Genomic DNA, 24,966 nt, shown 5'->3' on the forward strand with positions numbered 1-24,966 from the left:
GCTGAACACAAATAAACATTTTTAAAAAGATATCTCAGCTCTGTTGGTCCATACAATACAAGTGAATGTTGGCCAGAAATGTGAAGATCTAAAAAGCACATAAAGGCAGCATAAAAACAATCCACAAGCCTCCAGTGGTAAAATGTATATCTTCAGAACGATATGGTAGGTGTGGGTGAGATACAAATACATATTTAAGTCCTTTGTACTATAAATTCTCCTCCCTGCCCATTAGGTGGCAATATGCAGGAAGAATGCAACAAATGAAGAAGAACGTGGAGGTGAAAGTGGAAATTTATGGTAAAAATGTATTAAAAATGTATCTGTTTGTCATGCACATCTATTATTTAGCTTCTGAATATATGGATTTAACCACTTGAGTTGTATGGATTTGTAACGGGCTAAGGTGGGCAAGGAGGAGACGGAACCAGCTGAACAGTCAACGTAAGTTTTTATTACATTATTGAACTTAAATCATCTTAAAAACAAACACATAGACACACACACACACACACACAGTGTAAACATGTAGCTCTCTCTCTCTCTAACTGGTGCCTCTGGCTCATCTTTATCACCCTCCCAGCTGATTAGCCAGATTCAGGCCCAGCCCTCCTCCTCGTCACACTCCTCCATCTCCCGACTTCGAGGTCTTCCCTGCCTTTCTGGAGCCCTGGGAGAGACGAGGAGAGGGAAAGAGTGAGGCGGAGTGACAGAGAGAGAGAGAGAGAGAGAAAGAAAACTGGCTTGCCGGTCCCCAGACATGCTATCGCCTGGTCGTCAGCCACTCCTCTGACCTCTGGTGGATGACAGCTCACTCCTCCCTGGCGGACGACAGCGAGTCCTCCGACCTCTTGCGGACAGAATGGCTACTCCCCTTACTCAGTGGATGACAGCGGTTCCTCTGACTCTCAGTGGCTGGCAGTGACCGCCTCCGTCCCACAGGCAGATAGCAGATAGCGGTTGCTCCCCAAGCAGATGGCAGCGGTAAGGACTCCGCAACACCGCATCCCTCATCCTTCCTGGGTTTCGGCACCAAAGGTGGGCAAGGAGGAGGCAGGAACAGGCTGAACAGTCAACGTAAGTTTTAATTACATAAATGAACTCAAATCAGCTTAAACTTAAAACACATAGACACACGAACACAGAGGCCGCATGTGGATCTCTGTGTTTTCTGGGATTTTGTCAATAACTTTACATAAACGATTAAGTAAAGGATAATATCCTTCTAAAAATGTGTTTGTAAAAGAGTTATATTGTACTAGCTCGCTCTAGTTAATAGGAAATTAACTTTTTTGCATACTGATTCCGCTAAAGTTTGCGGAGTGTGTTTTTGTGCTGGTACCTTGGTTGGTTTAGGCCTGTCGTGGACAGCTGACTCTCGAAGCATTTCAAATTCTTCATGTTCTGTGTGGTAGTTTGTTCGAAGATGGTGAAACGATGATGTCAAGCTGTCTTTAACGGCAACCGATTTCCAACATAGTTTGCAGATTGCCGTCTTTTGAGCAACATCTGTCTTTTCAAAGCCAAACCACCTCCAAGCAAGAGAGAATGTCCCACATCTAGCAATTAAATCAAACGATGAAGACTGCGAGGCTGGTGGTGTCTGTATTTTGTCTCCTGGCGCTGTTTGTTCACAAATTTTTTTCTTCAGTCTTGCATTTTTAGGCAGCTACGCTAGCTTAACTTGTGGTGCGGTGACCATGAATGCCTACTGTATACTAGCACACTGCATTCTAATATGCTATAACAAGCAGTGAAAGCGTGCATTCTCAAGGCGTGTTTTTGCAAAGTGAGTGACGTATTCGATAATGTCAGCTCAAACATCATTAAAACAACAATTAAGATATTATTGTAGCAGAAATATATAGTACACCCCTACTGCCTTTATGTGCTTTATGGAGCTTCAAAGTTCTGGCCACCATTCATGTGTATTGTATGAACCAACAGAGCTGAGATATTTTTCTAAAAATTTTAATTTGTTTTCAGCAGAAGTAAGAAAGTTATACACATCTAGGATGGCATGAGGGTGACTAAATGAGAGAAAAAAATTTTGGGTTAACAATCCCTTTAAATCACAAAGATCACTATGAAATAAATAATATAAATTAACTGTACTTACTATACTGTATTTCCAATAAAATTACTGTAAGTCCAGAGACATCATAGTTAAGGGGTGGGTCAGGACCCCCCCTAAAATATCATTAAAATATGTGTATTGTAAATAATATAATGATATATTATTAAAATAATTGTTTAAGAAATAAAATAATACAAATGCAAACGGGGCAACAACAAAAAACCCCTTGGTGTCCCCTTCAAAAATTGCTCTTGAGAATTGATATGTTTATTGTCCCCCCAACATTTTGATGAAATTTTCGCCCCTGAGCATGTGTGATTTTGCTTTTATACAACATTAATTTAAACAAGCCGAATTAAATTTGAGCCAATATGGCCAGTTATTTTGTTTAACTTTTGTTCAACTAACAAAAATAGTTGCAAAACACAGCCAAAAGAAGGATAAACCATTAGAACAAAAAAATCCATTCTTTTTTTTAATCATTAGGATTATTAAAAATTGCATAAGTACAAATGCATCAATACCTTGAGTCAGTGATTTTCTATGCAAACTATCCATAAATGACCGAAATGCTTTACACATATACAAGGTACTATGTGGTTAGCCTTTTGCACCTTACATCTTTTGAGAAGACTCAGTAGTTAACATCAGGGGGAAACCTGTCCCTCTCCTCACTACACTCCCTTGTGGTAGAACTCTTGTGCATCACAGCAGTGGCAGCAGGCAGGCCTCATTAAAGCCTGGGCCTAGTAATTAAGATAACCACTCAACCATTTCATAATAGAACTAATTTGTTTCCTTTGCAGAATGAAAACTATAAATAAGCAAGCAAGTTCTTTTTTAGTTAAAAGGGAAAATATGCACAATCTGGCATGTGTTACTGTATATATTGCATGTTGTTCATCTTATGACATCACATAAAAAATTATGTTTTAGGAGTCTGTGTTAATTACTTATTCTGGCTGTGGTGAGACATCATTAGCAGCAAGAAACAAAAAAGTGATTTTTCAATGAGTTACTGACGTGCACAGAACGGGGGCTACAGCGGCAGAGGCCACCTGCCCCTTTCGATCACAAATGTAAAGGTGCACTTTTAAGAGGAAGTTCCTTTAAGAGCACAGACATGCCTTTAAGAGCGCAGAAATTTAAGGGGAGGTGTCTTTACTAGAGCACAACCCCCCTCACTGCAAAGAGGTGACTCACAGCTGTATATCCACAGCATTGGTGTGTCAGTTGGAATTAGAAAAGTCTAACTTGTTGTAAAATACAAGTCTGGTGGGCCAAACTTTTGTAGCATTTAGTGTTTTATAAGTCGAGATCACAAATCCAAGCCAAAGAGCCAATTTAAGCCTTTGGAGACAACTCATTTAAAAATATTTCATTAAACACAAGCTATGGGTCAACACAGGCAAACTGAAAGAATCTTTTCTTGTGGTTTTGTCCAACAAATCAAAACTCAGTTATGGTCACATGTAAAATAGTGTACACTCACACTCTTCATATTAAAATTGGAGCAAGAAACCAATGAGAGTTTCTATTTTCTCTTAGGCAAAACAAAATAACTAACTCACAGAGAGATGCAAAATAATTTGTAAGGTATTATGTTAATTTACTGGGTGGAACTACTGTATTATATCCTAAAGCCATTGTTACAGTACAGCTGGCCCACAGAAAAACCTAAATGTAGCATTTAGGAAAATATCCAGAGTGATTAATAATGGTGAGCAAAGAGTATAAAGGCTTAACATTATTCTCTGAAAATTTTGCTCAGGATGGAATGTGCTGAAATCAAGCGGTACAGCCCTAAATAATGATAAAGTTATCATTATTTGCTTTTGAGAGCCATTTCAGTTTACACCGAAACAAACCTCACCCAGCAGAGCCTGGAAAAGCTGGCTACCAAAGATGCTAGAGACCTTTTCCACACTGGTCTTGAGGTCCTGCTTCTCTGGGCTGGTCAGACTTGCCTGGTAATCTTTCAGTAGCCCAACTGCTCTTTTGGTGTCTGAAATAAAGGGGACAGCAAAGGGATATGCATCCACTTACCGTTAGTATTCTCTTACATCCCCTACTTGTATTAATACCTTCCATCCAATACCTAAATTCTACTTGTGACAGTTTGAACACATTTTCAGATGTTCAGACTGTACATTATGCCTACAGTAATACCCAAAAGACTTTCTATTGCATTGTTAGACTCTTGAAAGCGGACATTACTTGCCTGTAATTATAAGATTTAAATAAGCAGATAAAAAATAAATGAATAATTTATTCTTCAAAGCGCACACAGTTGTGTAGTATTCTCTACATATTGTGTGGTGGGTTCATCACCACAACCCTGGTGCAAATAATGGTACTGTAGATACTAACTGCACCCTGATGCAAATAGTGTCAGATACTATTTGCGCTCATATTTAAATACTAACATAAAAGTAGATGGGCATCACTACAGTATGTTTATTGTGTTTATTTAGAGTCCCACAGACACACTACATTAACCCTTACCCCTAAACTTAACCTTACTGTTACAATGTTCTTAATTGTCTCCAAAAGAGGAGTGAGGGATCCGGATAACAGTCCAACGTAAGTCTCTTTATTTTCACAAAAACTTGTTGCTTTTCAGCTAATACTCAAATGCTCGTGCGCACACACACAGCTTTGTATGCAGCAGCAGCCTGGACACCCTTTTATCCCCTCTCCAGCTCTCACTGCAAACACAAAACAACTGTAAGAGGTGATTTCCCACAGGTGACTGTCCTTACCATCCTGTCTCTCTCTGCACCACTCTCTGCAAACGTTGCTCGGCCATGCCCCCCATCACCACACTTACCTTAAAAATAGCCTTCCAGTTTTACTACAGTAACCATAGTTTTAACATGGTATTTTGTTGGAGATTTACAGTTACCACAAAAGTAACCATGGTTCCTATATTACCACCATATTACTCTAGTAACATCATGGTTAATTGCATTAAAACTATGGTTTTTGCCAAAAAACATGGTTACGACAATACAACTATAGTAATACAGTGATGCAATCTACACATATGCGATGGCGGGCCGCGGGAACGAGTGCAATCGACAATCCCCTCTCTGCACTCCCCCACATTCATCATGACCAAATAACTGTGACGAAATCAACATTTATATAAATTTTTATTTACTATTTTAAGTTGTATTAAAGGAAATATTAAGAGTGGAAACAAGAAATCAGATGGGAAAAAGAGTGGGACAAAAGGGGTATCGAACCGGGTCGCTAGTTCAATACTACACGTTCACACCAGATTTCCACCCACTGCAGCGGCACATATTGTTTAGTTTGTCATATATTCCTGTGGTTTCAACAGACAATTTGGGTCCAAATAGCAGCACTGTGTGGCAGATGCGATTTACACCGGGGTGCAAATAGTCACTCCAAAATAATTATCTGTTTCTTACCCACACCGATCTTATCACTTCAGAACACATGGATAAAACCACTGGAGTCATATGGATTACTTCTATGTTGCCTTTATGTTCTTTTGGAGCTTCAAATTTCTGGCCACCATTCGCTTGCAATGAATGGATCAAAAGAGCTGAGATATTCTTCTAAACAAGAGCGTAGCATGGGGGCAGGGGTGACACGTCCCCTGCACTCTTTAAAAAGGGTGATTCAGCCCCCATACTTTTCCAAGCTAAACCCATACTGAGTACAAATGGTGTATTTGCTGATCGAGCAACTATCCAGCAAATCACAGGGGCATTGCATGAGCCAAAACAACCCTTACATAAGCCGTTAGTCAGACAGTCTAGTCAATGCGGCTCCAATCATTCCTAAAAAGTTTCTTTCAACAATGCTCATTTATCCATGTTTTTATCGCATAGATGCTGATCTAAATAAATAATCTAGAGATGAAGTACACACAAGTTATTTATCGACACGTTATTTATCAGCATATCGTTCTTGATTGGCAGCATTACGTGAAATGCACTGCAGAAAACAAACAATCCTTCTTTTAAGCACACATTGTAAGTGGAATTTATAGTCTTCATTAAGATGTGCTTTTTACATTATGTATGTGAGGTAATAGTTTGATCGGATCTTTTTGCCAATTTAAGCAGATTACTAGATCTGTGTTAAAAATGTCAAGCTTTTTTTAATATCAGCTCCTGTTATTTTAACTCTGTTGGTGTGCTGTCTACAAACTGTAGGAGAAAATATAGATCTGCTGTGTTCTTAGGACACATGCATTTTACTGAATCGAATAGATATGTAGACACGCTTTTTATACATGAACATGTATGGATGTTATTGAAACTCATAATAATATAAGAATATTATTGTTGTCTTTTGATAAAAGTCATGCTCAGCAGCTCACAAACTGTAGGGAAATAATATATTTATTTTATTATATTTGTCTTAATATAAAACTTATATCATACTTGTATATTAATATATACTGTAATCAGGGTTGGGAGGGTTACTTTTTAAATGTATTCCACTACAGATTACAGAACACATGCTGTAAAATGTAATTTGTAACGTATTCCATTCGAAGGTCAATGTATTCTAAATATCAATATCTTTGGATTACTTCTTCAGCACTGGTAGATTTTTCAGTTATTTTGACTATAAAAAATCTACCAGTACAGTAAGACAAAATACACATGAAAAAAAATCAGAAATACAGAAATACATTCTCTGAAAAACCTAAATATCTTATGCAGTGTTGTTTCTAACACAATATAAATCAAATTGATCTTTTTTTGATATTTTTACATGAAAACAATACAATAATTATTATCAAGAATATGCTTTTTGCCCTAATATCAAAGGTTTAACTAGAAAAAATATAATGGTGTCTGACTAGAAATAGCGTTTTAGCTTAGCATAAAGCTGGCAATTTCCACAAGGTTTATTTCAATTTCTTGTGCTCCAAACGTACTTCTCTGTCTGCTCGTATGAATGTAACACATCATAAGAAAGTGTTTCACCACTGTTCAAATGCACTTTGGATCGCATCATTTATTTGAACAAATTTTTCCATCTGAAAGGTCTAAATATTAAATGAAACAAATGACAAAAATGCTAAGTAAATACTTTTTGAATGTAACTGTATTCTAATTACCAATTATTTAAATTGTAACGGTAGTGGAACAGTTACTTGTATTTTGTATTTTAAATACATAATCCCGTTACATGTATTCCGTTACTCCACAACCCTGACTGTAATATATAAATACTGCACTGCAAGTGTTGGATCTGTGCAAGACAGCCGTCATAAGGACAGTAAATTTATGATAATGTTTTTTATTTTTGCCTGAACCATCCCTTTGAAAACCAGAAAGTGTCTAAATAAATTTGTCTTAATTTTGATTGTATAGTATAGTTTTTTGTTGTTGTTTTTTTTTTTTTACAATAATCAATATAATAACGATTTCAATGTTTATGCTTCAATTGTTTTATGTAGAACCGAACAATCCTCTTTTTGAGAAATATTTTGCTTGAACAGTGAGTTGCTAGCAAAGTAAAATACATCCCAGCTGGTTGATATTTTGTTATCTTTTCGTTTGCTATCTGCATGCTTCAGGCGGCGTTTTAAGGGGAAAGCTGGTTACACTAGAGTAGATAGGAGGTCCCACATGTAAACATCATCGTATCTGTTGTTTTACACTTGCCATTCTTTGAGCTAAGACAAATGGCATAATTTGACTATTATTTCCTGTTTCCAATGGGAGTGTCCAAGAAGTTCCACTTGACAAAATCCACATATCTTCACTAAGAGAACTTAAAACACCTAACGAAACCAGTCATTATCGTTACAGATAACGCTTTCAACTTTAACGATTAAAGTAACTCTAACGGCACTCACCATATTTATGGACCATGATGTGAAGAGAGTGGAAGTTTAAAAAAAACTTTAGCTTTAAAGCCTGTGTATAAACTTCAGATGTGTATAATATCCGCTTCGTCGACTTATCAAAAAAATAAAAAAATAAATAAATAAAAACGCCTTAAAAATCCTTCTTAGCTATCACTTAATCGTCTTCGACCAGACTTTAAATCTGTGCTGTGATTTTTCTACAGTGACGATTGTGTTTATAATAATACTGACATTAAAGCCTCGAGTAGAAGTTACTCCACTTGACAGGAGATGCGGTTCGTGAAAGTACTGAGCGTGCTTCCCGTTATCTGCCTCTGGCTCGAGCATTGAGAAGTTTTGAGGGAAAGCATGTGAAACTGGAGGGCGGTCTGCAGTAACAGGGCCTTACTTATCCTTCACCAATAGCAACATGCGAGATAATGGTGGTTATTAATTACTGTGAGACATAAATGGAAAAACATACTTTTTTTTTAAGAGCTGCGAAAACAAATTGTCAGTCATTTATAAACTTTTGACTAGCAAAAAAGCTACCACTAATGCCATGGTACATGTGTGATCCCAATAAATATACCCTGACATTACTATTTATTTTGATAGCAGATCGGAAAACGTAACCTGTTTGATAGAGAGGGTTGATGCAGGTTTGTGTTGGATCCATACGAATATCCTTTCCTTTTTCGATGGTTGGATTTTACTATTTTGAACGGTCCCCTGCCACCTAGTGGAGAGATAGTGAAACTGCTTCGAATGAATATGCGTTTGAAAGCCACAACTTGGCCTTTTCCGTTTCAATGAAATAAAGCTTGGTATCAATTACATGTTTGCTTGATTAGGTAAAAGTCTCACGTTCCCCCCACAATGTATGCAAGTCTTTCATGAAATCATTAATCCCTTACATTTAATCTTGAGAATAAACACACTCAGACGCTTTTTCACCACTGCATAAAACGTGTTAAGGTCAAAATAATCTATGTACTATAATGTATTTGTGGTAAGCTATGAAAACTGTTACTTTGTTTAATTCCCTTTTTAATGCAATTCACAAAATTGCATTATAAAATTTTCCATAAATGCACACAGCTTCAATTCTAATAGCTACAGAAGGAAATCAAATAAAAAACATGGTTATTACCCCCCCCAAATATACACACAAAACAATGGAGTCATAAAGTAATTGACCCTTCTAAATGTAGCTTCCCTGTAATTACCAAAAACAAAGAAATGTAAAGTATAAAAAAAAAATACATATCTACATATGCCATATAAAATCTCTTAAAAAATGTGTTTCAGAAAGTGTAAATCTCATTAGCAAACATAAAACTATAAAAATTATTGTGTTAATATCAAAATAAAAAACAAAAAATGGCTGAAATGACATAGTTTGGTCAAGGGGTGGCAGCATCGTACAGTTTGTTCCACTATGGAGTCCATGATTTGTATAAAGTCTTATAATGATCAATACCTGGCATATACAAACTACATTAAACCACAGATATTACGTGAATTCATTTCATGGCACATTTACTATGACAGGATGTACTTATAATGACCACATTAGATCCTCCAAAATGTGAAAATGCAATGCCCTCTTTCGTGACAAGGATGACGTCGTTCAGAGTGCAAGCAGGGGGACACTTCTCTCCCATGTACTTTGGTGGAAAACACGGTTTCTTTTCCTGTGAACATATAAGGAGGAAAAGGTTCATTATAGTTTCTTTGTTTTGCAGACTGGTTGATTTGCATGGCACTACTTAATCAACATTTACACGACTGCTTTTTCAAATTAATTAATTTCACAATAAATATTTACTAAAGTTATAATATGTGTGCCATCTTAATGTCATTTTGAGTACAGTTGTAAAAAGCTATTTAAAAAAAAAAAATAATCTTTAAGGTGATGCGTGTGATTTTTGTACCACCAAATGGAAATGCAAAAATAATGACTGTTTTTGAACAGGTTTCCCCAAACACATCCCCCATCTGCCATTGGTTGCATAAACAGATAGTCCTGCCACAAATTCACAATTTGTTTAGTCTGTATTAAGTCAGGATGGTCATGCATTCTGCCAATGAGCCACAGTGCTTACACTTTTCAGGGGAGTCAACCTAAAAATGGCTAAACCTACAGTTCTATCTGCATATTAATCAGGTATTACCATGTAAAAAATTATACATAATCACCCTTAAACCATACATCTGTCTGCAACAAGTATATAATGAAAAAGATTAATTATAAATACAAAAAATAAACTTATAATGCAAAACGTGTATGCAGTACATTGTATGTGCTGAAAGGTTTTTTGCTTACTTTTGCAAAAGAAACAACCCTAACAGCATCACCACTGATATCACGTCAGCCGAGATCCATATCCACATGTACTGATTAGGCTTCTGGAATTTTTAACATGCACACACACAAAGTTACATACACCAGTGATGTTACATATTCAGACAAGCCCATGTGAATTATAAATAGGAGACAGGATTCTCTTTTATGGCAGAATAATTGGTGCTAAGTGAATGGATAGGATGGGATTTACCAGATGCCAGTCAGGTCGAGACATGTTTTGTAAGAGGTGGCAGGCATTGGTGGTCACCGAACTGGCCCCTGAGCACCACAGCAATGAGAAGAGCCAGCGTTCATTCACAACCCACAGATTCACTGACACATTCTTTTCTCGAAGCTCTCTGTGCAGTGAAATAATGATGAAAACACACAAAAATAATAAGAGAAGTTTTAAACAAAAAAAACCGTGAGTACAAACAACTAACCTCAAATCTTCCCTCTATTCTCTTGCCTTGGGCTCTATATTACCTGATCTTTTTGACAGGTCACGACAAGCCAGTCTCTGCACAATAGTCGGGAGTGGTGTGGCGGTTTTAACATGCAGTGCTATTCATCATCAAGCTTTTCTTGTTTAATTTGATTATTTCATCTTTACAGTCAGTTCCAATGAGAAAATTACACGTGCAACCAACGGTGTCAAAAAGCTTTATGTGTTGAATTTGGGCAAGCAAGTCTTCTCACTACTATAATCATAGGTGCATTTGTGAGTTTAGGTTACAGATTAACTTTTTTCACAGCTTTTTCTGTCTTCTGTGTTAGAAAGTCTTGTGAAAACCATCCCTCACTTTAGGCTGTGAAATCATACCAACATTAATGACAGAAGTGTTATTTCTCTGCATGTCAAATGAGCAGCACAAATCCTCCTAAACTCACCTTATATTATGAGTGCTGAGTGAACTATATTTCACATTCAGGAAGCTTCCACCATCCGCATCCATTTCAGATACATTATTATACACCTGCTGGAACCCTGGTTCAATCTTGCTCACATTGTGTCTATACAATGGAGGAAGCCACCATATCTATAATTGATCCACAATATGAATAGCATGAACATTTTTAATTTAGTTGGATTAACAGAAATACATAAAACATGTAGTTAACCCAAAAATGAAAATTCTCTCATTATTTACACACACTCATGATATCCCAAGTGTGTATGACTTTCTTTCTACACCAGAAAACATTTGAAGAAAAATAGAAAAATATATTTGCGCAGTAGGTCCTTAAAATGCAAGTGAATGGAGACCAGTAGTTAAATTAATGTTTTCTAAAGCTATACGATCACTATTGGTGCTAAAAAAAAGATAGATAATTAAGTACTTTTTAACCATAAACAATTGCTTCCATTAGGCTTTACGAGTGGCTGACGTCCAAGCAGGCTCTTGTGTAATGTATTCGCATTACCATGGATACCGAAGTAATCTCAGACATTCAGGATAAGCAAACAAATGCACCATTGTGAGTAAAGTAACAGATAAATACAGATCTAAACCAAAACTAATGAAGCTTCTGTACAGCGTTCCTCCTCCTCACTTATAAACAGTGCTGCTCTTCTGGCGGTGACTCACATGGTCAGTTGTAGCGTGTTTCAAATGCCAATGCGATTACGTCACACATGCATACTGCTCTTGATGGAAGCATGATATAATTACTTAAATATTTTTCTTTTTAAGCACCAAAAGTGTTTGTGTCACTTTAGAAGACATTAATTTAACAGCTAGAGTCGTATGGATAAGGACCTACTGAGCTAAGATATTTTTCAATTTCTGGTGATGAAAGAAAGTCATACACATCTGGGATATCATAAAGATGAGTAAATAATGAGAGCATTTTCATTTTTGTGTGAACTATCCCTTTGAGATAAACTTATTATTTCAGTGAAATGTGCAAAACAATAGCAATAGGCATCAAATTAGCTAATGTCAGTTGTTTATACAGGAGTAGGTTCTCACATTAATTCAATGCAAAACAAAACAGCTATATATATGTATATAATTTTTAATATTTATAAAGATTGCAAGTACAATATTACCTTGTCTGGTGAGATGCCTGATTTTTGGATGGTTTTAAAAGTATAATAGGAGTCGCTGTTGTAGAATTCTGTTGAGTCTTTCTCATTTTTCAGGTCAAATATGATGGAGGTGTTATGCTCTTTGGCCATGACTAACAGCTCTAAGAGTGTTGGTACAGTCTGGTCTTTAGCTTGCAATTTCGCTTCCTCTGAAAGCGATGAAACTGTCCAAAATGGATCTGTCTGTGTTTGATAAGTAAAATATTAATTTAATTTGTCACAACTAAAACTGACAATTTAAATGTCAAATGCATCAAATGAACATTCATTGTAAAAAAATTGTATCTGCTTAAACTTGATTCAAAGACAATTGCAAGCCAACTAAATTCAAGTTTGTTACTGGAACTGTATTATACTGTTACTCCTTTCTCTTATTCTCATGCTGAGAAATAAAAAAAGAAAGTGTGCAGCATCTATTTTGACATGCCTCTCTTGCAAAGAATGCAAAATCTTTTTACATCTACAGTATATTATTATAAAATGTGTTTTTTCTCAGCATAAAATTACTGTATGAAATGTGTTTGTATAAAATGCAGAAGCGAATAAGTACAGTATAAAATAAAAAAATAATATTTTTTTGCTCTCACCTTTAAGAACCATTCCCCTGCATTTAACATCTTTAACTCTTGCAATGTGAAGTTGGTGTGCGTGTAGTTATCTCGATCTGGAAAACTGTTTTTCACATCAGTCGTTCTTAGCAGAAAATTTGAGTTATTGTCATGCATGAGGAAAGGCTTCATGTCCTTACTGGAAAAAGAAAGAGAAGAGTATTACAAACACTAGTATCAACAAGTGTCCATAGCTTCTAAACAGAAACTGTACCTGAGCTGTACATCTGTCTCAAATGCCACCACATCACACTCCACACTTCTCCTGAATGACATCATGGTGTTCTCTGGAGCCAGCTAAACACACATGAAATATATTTAATAACTAAAAATAAATACAGAAAAATATAAATTATTTAAAGTAATAGTTCACCCAAAAATTAACATTCTCTCATAATTTACTCAACCTCATGCCATCCCAGATGTGTATGACTTTCTTTCTTCTGCTGAACACAAATGAAGATTTTTAGAAGAATATCTCAGCAATAGATTAATATAATGCAAATGAATGGTAGCCAGAAAAAGCATTTAAAGACAGCATTAAGACTCCAGTGGTTAAATCCATGTCTTCAGAAGCGATATGATAGGTGTGGGTGAAAAACAGATCAATATTTAAGTCCTTTTTTCTCCACATCAAATCTCCACTTTCACTTCCACATTCTTCTTCTGTTTTTTGGCGATTCACATTCTTCGTGCATATCGCCACCTATCAGTCAGGGCTGGTCAAAGTTGAGATTTAAAGTGAATATTGATCCGTTTCTCACTCACACCTATCATATCACTTCTGAAGCATGGATTTAACCACTCGAGTCTTGTTTATTATTTTTATGCTGCCTTTATATGATTTTTGGGACTTCAAAGTTTTGGACACATTCACTTGCATTGTGAGGACCTACAGAGTTGAAATTCTTCTAAAAATCTTCACTTGTGTTCAGTAGACGAAAGTCATACACATCTGGGATGGCATGAGGGTAAGTAAATTATGAGAGAATATTCATTTTTGGGTGTATTATTCCTTTAATATTTGTCTTAAATATACAGTACCTATTTTATTCAAGTATTCAATCCATTTTTACTAACAATATATGTTACTGATTTATTCTAGGCTATATCCCAATATATGATTCAATTATTCTGAACAGTGCATATTCTTAATGTTGTTACACATTTCCATAGAATATCTACACATTACTTTAAATAGACAGAAGAATAGACTTTAAGAGAAAAAAATATATTTCAGCAATCAATATTTAGGAAATAATGACATTTTGCATGTGCTTTAATTCAAAGCTGTGGCATCTGTGTTCTTCACACGCCTCTGTTTTTATTCATAGTTAACCACAGTCTCCTGGTGATGAAAGGCAGATCAAACGCACAGATGTCAAAACAGCACTCCTCCACCTTCCCTGTCCGTGCAATTTAACTAGAAGTGTTTGAGCTTGTTCGTGGAATCTGCCATTGAAATGATATTTCTGGGACAACATATGTAATGACCGTAATTGTTTTCCTGATAATTCAATCTATAAGCATATGATTGAAAACATTTCTAACATGCTAATGAATTACATTCCCTAGATACAATACTAGATAACTTACAACCTGGGAATGATGCCATAGTCATCAGAATTCTAAACAGAACCTACAGCAAATGATTCATCATGTAGCATGACAAATTTACGCTCATAATATAATTAAAATCCTGTTCAACGGGCAAGATTTTGATGAGCATGGCAGTGTAAACACAGGCCAATACACGTTTATTAAAGGGAAGAAATGTCTCAAAATATAAATGGCACTAATGGCATTCCCACTTACCATAGGAGCACCACGATGTCCAACGAGTGCAGGCTTTGGGGGGAGATTATTGGTGATGCATGGAGAGCAGATTACAAGAGGGCACAGAAACACAGCAGCTGACACTGCCAGGAAGGTCACCATTATGAAGATCTTACAAACTATACCAAGAAAAACGTATGAATTAACAGACACTATAAACAGACAGAATTTTGACCTTAAGAAAGAACAACATTTTTTATCTTATACACGTCAATTATCTTTTACACAATGTATTCACAAAGGCTGTAAGCGTTCACATTTAAATTTGGTAACATTACAAATATGATCTATTAAATGAACATTCCGGGTTCAATTCAAGTTTAGCTCAATCAACAGCATTTGTGGCATAATATTGATTAGCACAAAAAACATTTTGACTCGTCCCTTGGACTCCCTCCTTTTCTTAAAAAAATAAATAAAAAATCTGTGTTACATTGAGACACATACAATGTAAGTGAATGGGGTTTATTTTTTATGTTAAAATTCTCACTTTTTCAAAAATATAGCCACAAAACAAACAATATCCATGTAAACATGATTTTACTGTCATAAAATCACTTACTAAAATGTTCTGTGTAAAGTTCTTTGTTGCATGATTTAATGTCACCAAACCCTAAAATGACTGTAAAAATAACTAAAACAACTTTACTGCTCAAAATAATACATGAGTTTTAACAGAAGAATTAATGTAAGTACTTTTAAAAAATTATAAAATTTCTGCCTTTAAACCCTCCAAAAATTGGCCCCATTCACTTCCATTTTAAGTGCCTCACTGTAACTTAAATTTTTACTTGGACTGAAGCCCATTGTTCTTTACAAAAGCCTCCAGTTTCTGTAAGTTCTTTGGTTTACTTGCATGCACAACATGTTTGTGTTCTCCCCCACAGAGGCTCAATGATGTTGATACCAAGCTTTGACACTTAGAACAATTGAGAGATTCATACACAACTTTCACAATAGGCAGCAAAAAGTCTGTGATGCGCAAGAAGGAAAGATGCGAAATTAAGAACATCACTGAGCCTCTGTGGGGGAGAACACAAACATGTTGTGCATGCAAGTAAACCAAAGAACTTACAGAAACTGGAGGCTTTTGTAAAGAACAATGGGCTTCAGTCCAAGTAAAAATTTAAGTTACAGTGAGGCACTTAAAATGGAAGTGAATGGGGCCAATTTTTGGAGGGTTTAAAGGCAGAAATTTTATAATTTTTTAAAAATACTTACATTAATTCTTCTGTTAAAACTCATGTATTATTTTGAGCAGTAAAGTTGTTTAAGTAGTTATTTTTACAGTCATTTTAGGGTTTGGTGACATTAAATCATGCAACAAAGAACTTTACACAGAACATTTTAGTAAGTGATTTTATGACACTAAAATCATGTTTACATGGATATTGTTTGATTTGTGGCTATATTTTTGAAAAAGTGAGAATTTTAACATAAAAAATAAACCCCATTCACTTCCATTGTATGTGCCTCAATGTAACACAGATTTTGTATTTATTTTTTTAAGAAAAGGAGGGAGTCCAAGGGACGAGTCAAAATGTTTTTTTGTGTTAATCAATATTATGCCACAAATGCTGTTGATTGAGCTAAACTTGAATTGAACCCGGAATGTTCATTTAATAGATCATATTTGTAATGTTACCAAATTTAAATGTTCTTTACAAAAGCCTCCAGTTTCTGTAAGTTCTTTGGTTTACTTGCATGCACAACATGTTTGTGTTCTCCCCCACAGAGGCTCAATGATGTTGATACCAAGCTTTGACACTTAGAACAATTGAGAGATTCATACACAACTATCACAATAGGCGCCAAAAAGTCTGTGATGCTCAAGAAGGAAAGATGCGAAATTTAGAACATTATTGAGCCTCTGAGAACACAAACTTTTATATAGCACAATGGGCTTCAGCCCCAGGACAATCCAGGGATTCACACTCAACTAACACAAAAAATAACAGCTGTTGATGTTAAAAGAGATAACACATATTGAGAAGCAAGCATATATAAACTGGATAATCTGTGTCATTTAATCTCATGGGCTATATGTAAATATCTTGCACCAAATAGCTTAATCATTGTAGTTCTAAATAAATGTAAAAAAATGCAACATGATTCCACTTTTTTTTTTTTTTTTTATGTATCATCTTGCATAGTCTGCAAGGGGGATGTATATTTTTTGTGTTTTCATCTATTATACTGAAGAGTGAAATTAAACTCAAAACTTGGCAGAGGGGATGAGCAAGTGTGTATATACTTTCCATTTTGCATTGCTTTAAACTGGTATAATAAATAAATTTTTAGGTATATGTCAGGGTGTTTTGTGGCCACTACTAACCAGATGTTTTTGCTCTAAGGTAACTCTGGAAAACAAGCCAGCTTATAAGAGTCAAAGCTGCCAGAGCACTCAGCTGCAGGAATGGAGCAGTGGCCTATGGGAAATCAGAGAGGTGTTTTTCATACTCTGTACAGTATAATAATAGTGGTGTAACTGGAGATGACACCTGAGTGTTGATTCAGGTAACTGCAGCATAATATTATAGCCTGTGCGAAAAAAACATCACAATGCCATTTCTAATAAATGAGCTGACCTGAGATACAATGAGCACTAGCTTCAAAGACATACAAAACAAAATCACCCACAAATGCAATGAAGAATGACCAAAGGCTGGTTTCCACAACATACCTGAAATGACATATAGACAGTTTTCCACTCCTCTTTCCATTCTTTGCTCATTCCAGCTGTGCCGAGAGTGACAACGAGGAGACCCAAGAACAGGAATACCTATACCGAACACAGAGCCTGTATTAATGTATCTGCTTCCTACATGCATACTTTAAAACTGAGTAATATCCATACTAAGTGTTACAAAAATGTTTCATGTTTATTAAATATATTGATGTGCTATATGTTGATGCAAGAGTACCTTATGCAGCCAGTGTAAATCCAATGGTTCTCGGAGTGCAAAATGCAGTAATGCAAATACCTGAAATAAATGAAGAATGACTTCATTGGAACAAACCATTATAGACAATTATTACCCACTAAGCAATTTGGTTCACATTTTGCTCTATAATGTTCATTCTCTGTTCTTACCAGTAGGAGGAGGCAGTATGTGGCTAGCACAGCAGAAATTATCAACAATATCATGTACCAGTTCACCCATTTTTTAAGTGTGTTGAAGGCCGTCCTGCAGGAGGCAAATTAAGCAATATGGCACAATGACAGTCAGTTATTGGTAACTCTTGTAACACCAGCCAAATGGATTTAAATGTTTTAATTTGTATTAAAAATGTATTGCACTTATGTATGTGCTCACCAATTTAAATCACTGTGGTCGTTATAAGCAATAAAACAAATGTACATCCAAGTCAGGGCAAGTATGGACACAAAAGAAAGAAAAGAGAACCAGCAGCATGCCGTCTAAACAGAAAGGAAACATTAAAAAGTGAAAGTGGCACTGAATTCCCAGTTCATATCTGTCTTTTCAGTTATGAAGATTTGACATGTCATGTTGGTAATCTCAGCTATTAGTTATCAAATAGATTAACCTTTCCTCCTAGTCTTATTTACTAACACTTCCAAGGACATGAAACATTTCCCACACTATATAACTTGTGAATTGCCATGACTTTTCCAGTCGTTCATGATACCTGGATAAGGAGATATATATATATATATATATATATATATATATATATATATATATATATATATATATTTATAGAGATTTCCTTACCGAGCACAAGTAGAAATTTATTATATTCAATTAAGACATTTCCATAACTTTTTGGGATTTTAATCATTTCTATGTCATTTACAAGCCCAGAAATGACCATTTTAAAATTCCCTGATGTTTTCCATGACCGTGGGAATTCTGTGGGTAGCCTATTGCAGTTGAAAGTCAAAACATGTTTTAAACGGAGCACTAAAAAGAAAAGAAAGTTTACTATAAAACACTCCTCTTTGCGTGGGACTTATTACAGTCAGGAGTTAGCCACAAATAAAAGCCTGGGGCAACTGGAGCAAAGCCATTGTCTCCTTACACTGAGTTTCACTCATCTGGGCCAATAGGGCCAATTTGTAAACCAAGTGGTTATTATGATAACAGATTATTACTAGTCCATCACACACACAATTTTTTAAATATCTGAATGAAGCGATAATTGTTTCTAACACAAATCAAAAGAATTTAATATATTTTGTATTCAGGCTTCTAATTAACATTTTAGCGTTTTCTGTTATGATCGTCTCCACAAATACAGGCTTTGTACTCATTTAAAAGGAAGAGCATAGCTTTTCTTTATTCTCTCTCCCCTATTCACCCCAATTAGGAATACCCAATTCCCAATGTGCTCTAAATCCTCATGGTAGCCTCAATCTCACCTCAATCTGGGTGGTGGGGACAAATCTCAGTTGCCTCCACGTTTTAGACCGTAAATCCACGCATCTTATCAAGTGGCTTGTTTGAGCACAATACCGCGGAGACATAGTATGTGTGGAGGCTTCACGCCACTCTCCGCTGCATGAAGGTATTTACAGTTATGAAGTTATTTACAGTATAGTATAAGCATGGGTGTGGAACTTTATCCCATGTGGAAAAATAAATAAATAAAAACAAAATGTAAAAGAGGCATGTCGGTGAGGCCATTTAAAGCTAAAGTGTGTAATTCCTGCACTACTAGCTTCATCAAATGGAATTGCATAAACAATGATTGTTTGTAAATAGGTTTCCCAAACATTTAGCCCAACTTCCATTTGTTAGACAAACATATAGTGCAGCCCCAAACTTATGCCATTGGTTGAGTCAGTGTTACTGTATTGGAATTATCAAACAAACAGCAATATTTTATAGTGCCACAGTGTTTATACTTTTCTGGGAAATCAAATGAACATAGAGCTCACTTTTTGTCGCATACTACTAGGACTGTTCCAGTGACAACTGTAGATCCCTCTCAGACATGTTTGGACGATGATCAGGATCATTGTCTTTGTTCTATCAAATCCACCAGCAGTCCAGTTGAATGAGTGTCTTTTCGTTAGAGTATGACTCACTGCTTTACACCTGAAATGAGTGGGAATTAGAGAATAAATAATGGTGCTTATGTAATGAAACCTGTTTTTAAGTTTCGCCTCAATATAGAACTGAGTGGCAAATTCACTAAACAGGGAATTCCTTTAAAAAGAAAAACACTTGACTTGAGGCACTTTAGCTCAATCTATTTACGTGCAAAGGATTGCATCATAACCACAAACCACCTGCCATGTCAGGCAGTTAATGTGCTGGAATAGCACTGTGATGTATTTCATTTTTTGCTTAAATGAGGCTTTTGAACAATATATGTGCACTGTTCACAAAAATGAGCGCTTTTCACCTGACATGACTTTTATTGCACCGTTACCGCAAGCGGAATGTATGTTTGTGTACAGTACATTTTCTATAACTGGCTTAGTAAGTCTGGAACACTAAAATCCTTTCTCACTGTCAAGAAAGAGGTGATATATCTCTCCAGTCACATGATGGAGAAGGAAAGAAAAGGTTAAACTTAATTATGGAGGAGTGGCAATCTGTTTAAAAGGCCTTAAGCACAAAACTGTGAAACAACGGGTAAGACAGTTCTCATATCAATCACTCATTTCAAATAAAAAGAATTTTCTCCCCATCTTACTGTAAATCAACTTATGATACCAGTGTAAATGATATACGTGTAAAAAATATTCTTAATTCAGCTCCATTACAGAGCATTCAATAATCAAGGGAAATGTTGTCAGATCCTGAAACGCAGTAATTTGAGTGCCCTGCAGTAAATGATATGGGCCACTGAGACCGGCATAAGATATCAAGGATCACTCTGAGCATGAAAATAAAGCATCAGGGCATTCTCCCTATTTTGACAGGTTGTACATGAAATGAAACATAATCCCCAATTCTTAGTGGCTTTGAAAATGTTATTTTGAAAGGGTGCATTTCTTGCGTTATTGCAGTTCAGAAACTCATGATCTCAAAGTAAATATATATACTGTATATTCATGTAATATTCACATGGCAAAAGGAGGCTTTGAAGCCAGTGAAGCAAAATGTATATTTCTACATACAAGCACAGTATATATTTACAATTAACATTTAACATTAATCCAAATTAACATTTTAATTAAAAAAAAATTGAAATGGACAAGTTGTTTTGAAGAGTGAACAAAAGCGCTCAACAAGAGCCAACTCTTTTAAGACTGAAAAGCATCTCAAGCTTCTACTTCATGAAGTTTGTAAAGAGAATGCCAAAAATGTGCAAAGCTGTTATTGAGGAAAAGAGTACCTACTTTTTTTAGTTAATGCAAAATGTTCATACTTCCATTTGTCTTATTTCATAATTTTAATAACTTCAGTGTTAACACTTTACAATAAAGTTCCATTCATTAGCCTTATTTAATGCATTAGGTCTCATGAACAAACAATTTACAATATATTTTTACAGCATTTATTAATATTAATGTTAAAAATGTTGTTAACTAATGGGAACAAATGAAACCCTATTGTAAATAATACTGTACAACTTGACTACTATTCCAAAATTTGGAACTAGTACTGATAAAGAAGTTGGTATGTGCAAACTTTTGACTGTATATACCGTCTATATATAGAAGGGTAACTAATGAGCTCATCAAATGCATATAAAGCTCCAAAAACTGAAAAAACAAACAAATATAAAAAATAAATATTGTGCTTTGTTCCCTGATATAACATGCCATCTAGCCCAGTATTAGATCAAAATTTCTGGGTGTTTCTGAATTTAGTGGTGGTGCCCAAGTAAGATACCAAAGTATTGAACAACAAGCATTTAACATCCAAGCACCCCCGTAGAACCAGCCTAAACGTGACACCCTAAGAAAGCCCTCTGGGTTCTTGATGGGGTTTTTTTGTTGTTGAATGAAAGCTGCACTAACACACCACACCTGTTCTTGTCACAACAGATTTGTCAAAAATTCACTTGGCATGGTTTACAGTCAAATTATAGTATGAAAAATCCTAATTCTCAAGATCCAAGATAAGGTATACCATTGACCAGGTAATCTTCACAATTATGTACAGTAAAACTGATATACAATTTTTTTTTAATCCTTTTACGGTGGGGGAGGCCATGCCAAATACCATGTTGAACTGATATATGGAAGTTTCAACAGGGTTAGTGCCATTTTCTGACATAAGTGATTACTCTTTAAATTGGAAGAAATCCACATTTCTACCAGTTAATGGAAGATACTTTGACACTGTCACTAACCGCTCATTTTAATGTAGAGACATCATGCATCTTAGAATACACATCTGCTCTAATTTATCTAACGTGTTTAGCCTCAGCTTCAAATAAGTCCTAAAAAGATGATTTCAATCATTGGATGAACTTGTGTTTTTCCTCAATGGATACCACTATTAATATGGTTGTTTTACCCAGAATCAATTATCTGTTTACAATGACTCAATTCAACAAACCACCAATAGGTTTGACTCCCTGCACAGTATTAACATTTACTGTAAATTCTAGTGGACAAATAAAGCCCCTCGAATAAAATAACATGCATTAAAAGGAATCAGGAGGATTAACTTTCCCCATAAAATGGGAAAATTGACAATAAATAATGGAAAAAGGTTTGTAAGTATCTAAAGACTGCTTATTTAAAATATACATTCTATAGTGCATTGTGGAGGAATTGGCATCTACAATTGTCTAATGTCAAAAGACACTAAATCCCATATTAGCCAAAGGCAAAAAAGAAATCAATTTCACACAAATCACATGTAAAGAGACTTGTCAAGTCAATGGACTATTTTGCCCTGGCGAACATAGTAATTACACACAGAAAAACATCAAAAAGCAACAACATACAATCCTCTCACTTAGAATTATTTTGATTACAATGGTTTCAAAAGTCTTTACAGTTCATTTTTGTCCTTAACCAGCTGAATGTGAAAGGGAGCAGTTTGGCATCCAATCTTGATAATTTCTTATTATTATTTCAGTTGTCTGATCCTCCTCTTGAATATTATCCAGTCATGTCTCTTATCAAGTGTATACATTTCTAGTACACTTACCAAATCCACTCCATCATCATCACAGGCTTTTGTGCATGCCATTAGACAGCACAGCTTTTGAATGATGAAAAGTGCCGCAAAAACAAACACTACACTTTCAACTCATCACTCATGTAAGTTTCTATTTTCTTAAGTGTTTTATTCCAAGAGATGTTAGTATGAAACAATACTAAGTGTTTAGGAAGATAGTCAAGAAAATAAAAAGAAAAAAAAATGTAATGGTTAGGTCAAGTCACATTTTGTGGCACAGTATGTGTGTGAGCTTTCAGGTAATTTACTGTGAAATGAAAATTAGCTAATTAAAAATAATGTCATCTTTCATATAGTTTCCACTTGCGATGCAGAGGTGTTACAATGAGCTGAATCAACCCATTTTACTAAAGAAAATGCATACTAAATACACTAGTTCTGTCAAATACAAGAATTGTGTTCTTAGAGGTCAAACTTAAAGTTGTGATTTATTATCATTTTGTTGCTACATGTTTTCAGAGAATTTACAGGAATTTATGAAAATAATTTCAACCTTGTTCTGCAGTTCAGTGACACCATGCTGTCTTAGTATGACATTAAAAATGAATCCAAGGTTATTAAAACAGTGTAAAGTGTAAATCTTGTGTAGCTCAACAACCCCATAGGTTAACATTTCCAAGTGCAATAGCCCGCAACTTACAAGTAAATGTTTTAATAAAATGATTTTCTAATTCAAGTAACAGAATCAAGTCATAAACGTATTTATAATCCCTGGTTTTGAACAAGCTCTTGATAATCCCCGATGAGGAAGAATTAAAATGTAATGGTATAATGGTAGCACAGCATCTCACATAATTTCCACACACACAAAAGAGCCATCGTTTTAATACACGATTTCTTTAAAGCAGCTTTTCCTACCTGGATGCTGCTGTATAAGCTGACATTAAATGACACTCACACCTGGCGATATTTAGCTCATCGTGTGTTTCAATCATTTGAAGAACATTATCAAAAGATAGCTAGATCGCCAAAACAAGCTGAATTTAAATGTAGGCTACATGATGGTTAGTGTCTTACCTTGTTTAAAAAGTAACATGTGATATGGAAATCACAACCAGTCTCACAAAACGCAGCACTTTTATTCGGTGTCTGCATTCGAACTCTTAAAACCTCCCATTGAACTAAACTGAACAACGAACGAGTCCACATTCCTCAGCGCTGTTTGTATTGACCAGCACCAATGAATGGAAAGCAGTGGAATGGCTGTTTTTACGATATCCACCAGAGGGCGCTAAGAAAATCGCTCGTGTCTAGAAGGGAACTCTCTGACTGGGAAAAGTCTCGCGATTTGACATTCATACACTGTGTACACAGAGTCCCACTGGAATCATAAAATATATATATATATATATATATATATATGAGCTTCTGGGACATAGTGATTAATAGAGAGAGAGAGAGAGAGAGAGAGAGAGAGAGAGAGACTTACAATGAAAATGAAGTCATGATCAATTATTTTAAAATACTTTAAATGAATTGAATGTCTTAACAGGATAATGTATAATGTCTATAACAACATTATATACATCATGTAATGTACAAAAGAAAATGTAATTAAAACTGTATTACATATCAATCGATATATTTAATCTTTAACACATTTGTTATTAATGTTTCTTGTTTTGTGCCACTGAAAATACAAAATTATGTCTGAAAAGCAATTTAATCTTTTTTTTTTTTTAAAAGTATAAAAACATCAAATTTACAATTGTAGCTGCCGTACAGCTTATTCCTCAGTCTATAGAGTTGTTACAATAAAATAATAAAATAATCTGTAAATACTTGGGGTAAAGGTGATGCACAAGAACATTCTTAATATGTTCCTAATGTCTTCTCCTCTAGTTCAAAATCATAACATGGTGGATCTGGACTGACCTCTGCTGGTAAGATATTTTGGCAATATTCCCTTATGTTTAACTGATGATTTATCATAGCTGAGTCATCTGATTTCAGGTATAAGGTGTGTGCTAGTTAACCATGCTCAGGATCCTGGCAAAATGGTGATTCATATTTCTTGAGCTGTTAAATCCAAATGAGTCACTGAATA

General features: G+C 35.4%; 2 protein-coding genes across 2 annotated transcripts in view; both read right to left on the minus strand.

Moving 5' to 3' along the window:
* Positions 1 to 8,258, minus strand: part of LOC127663196 (disks large homolog 3-like) — a 104,926-nt gene extending 96,668 nt beyond the window's left edge. Inside the window, exons 1-2 of the mRNA XM_052154695.1 lie at positions 7,929 to 8,258; positions 3,951 to 4,082 (exon numbers count right to left, since the gene is read on the minus strand). Of these exons, the coding sequence (XP_052010655.1) occupies positions 3,951 to 4,082; positions 7,929 to 7,944 (148 nt within the window). The 5' untranslated portion in view covers positions 7,945 to 8,258. The remainder of the gene's footprint in view (positions 1 to 3,950; positions 4,083 to 7,928) is intronic.
* Positions 8,259 to 8,874: 616 nt separating this feature from the next.
* Positions 8,875 to 24,105, minus strand: LOC127663198 (glycerophosphoinositol inositolphosphodiesterase GDPD2-like). Its single transcript, XM_052154703.1, has 15 exons — positions 23,937 to 24,105; positions 19,709 to 19,868; positions 18,123 to 18,226; positions 17,900 to 17,993; positions 17,730 to 17,789; positions 17,489 to 17,587; positions 17,141 to 17,234; positions 14,785 to 14,924; positions 13,184 to 13,266; positions 12,949 to 13,108; positions 12,323 to 12,544; positions 11,161 to 11,309; positions 10,481 to 10,628; positions 10,249 to 10,331; positions 8,875 to 9,616 (listed from the first exon to the last, which is right to left on the minus strand). The coding sequence occupies exons 2-15, from the start codon at positions 19,787 to 19,789 to the stop codon at positions 9,553 to 9,555; spliced, it is 1,581 nt and encodes a 526-aa protein (XP_052010663.1). The 5' UTR covers positions 19,790 to 19,868; positions 23,937 to 24,105; the 3' UTR covers positions 8,875 to 9,552.
* Positions 24,106 to 24,966: the final 861 nt, after the last annotated feature.

The sequence above is a fragment of the Xyrauchen texanus genome, chromosome 23 (assembly GCF_025860055.1).
Source record: "Xyrauchen texanus isolate HMW12.3.18 chromosome 23, RBS_HiC_50CHRs, whole genome shotgun sequence".
NCBI lineage: Eukaryota > Metazoa > Chordata > Actinopteri > Cypriniformes > Catostomidae > Xyrauchen > Xyrauchen texanus.

Coding starts and splice junctions, on each gene's coding strand:
- LOC127663198 (XM_052154703.1), bottom strand. CDS start 19,789: ATGATCCTGATCATCGTCCAAACATGTCTGAGAGGGATCTACAGTTGT. Junction 17,790..17,899: donor CATACTGCCTCCTCCTACTG/GTAAGAACAGAG, acceptor CATTTATTTCAG/GTATTTGCATTACTGCATTT. Junction 9,617..10,248: donor GGGTTGTTTCTTTTGCAAAA/GTAAGCAAAAAA, acceptor ATATGTTCACAG/GAAAAGAAACCGTGTTTTCC.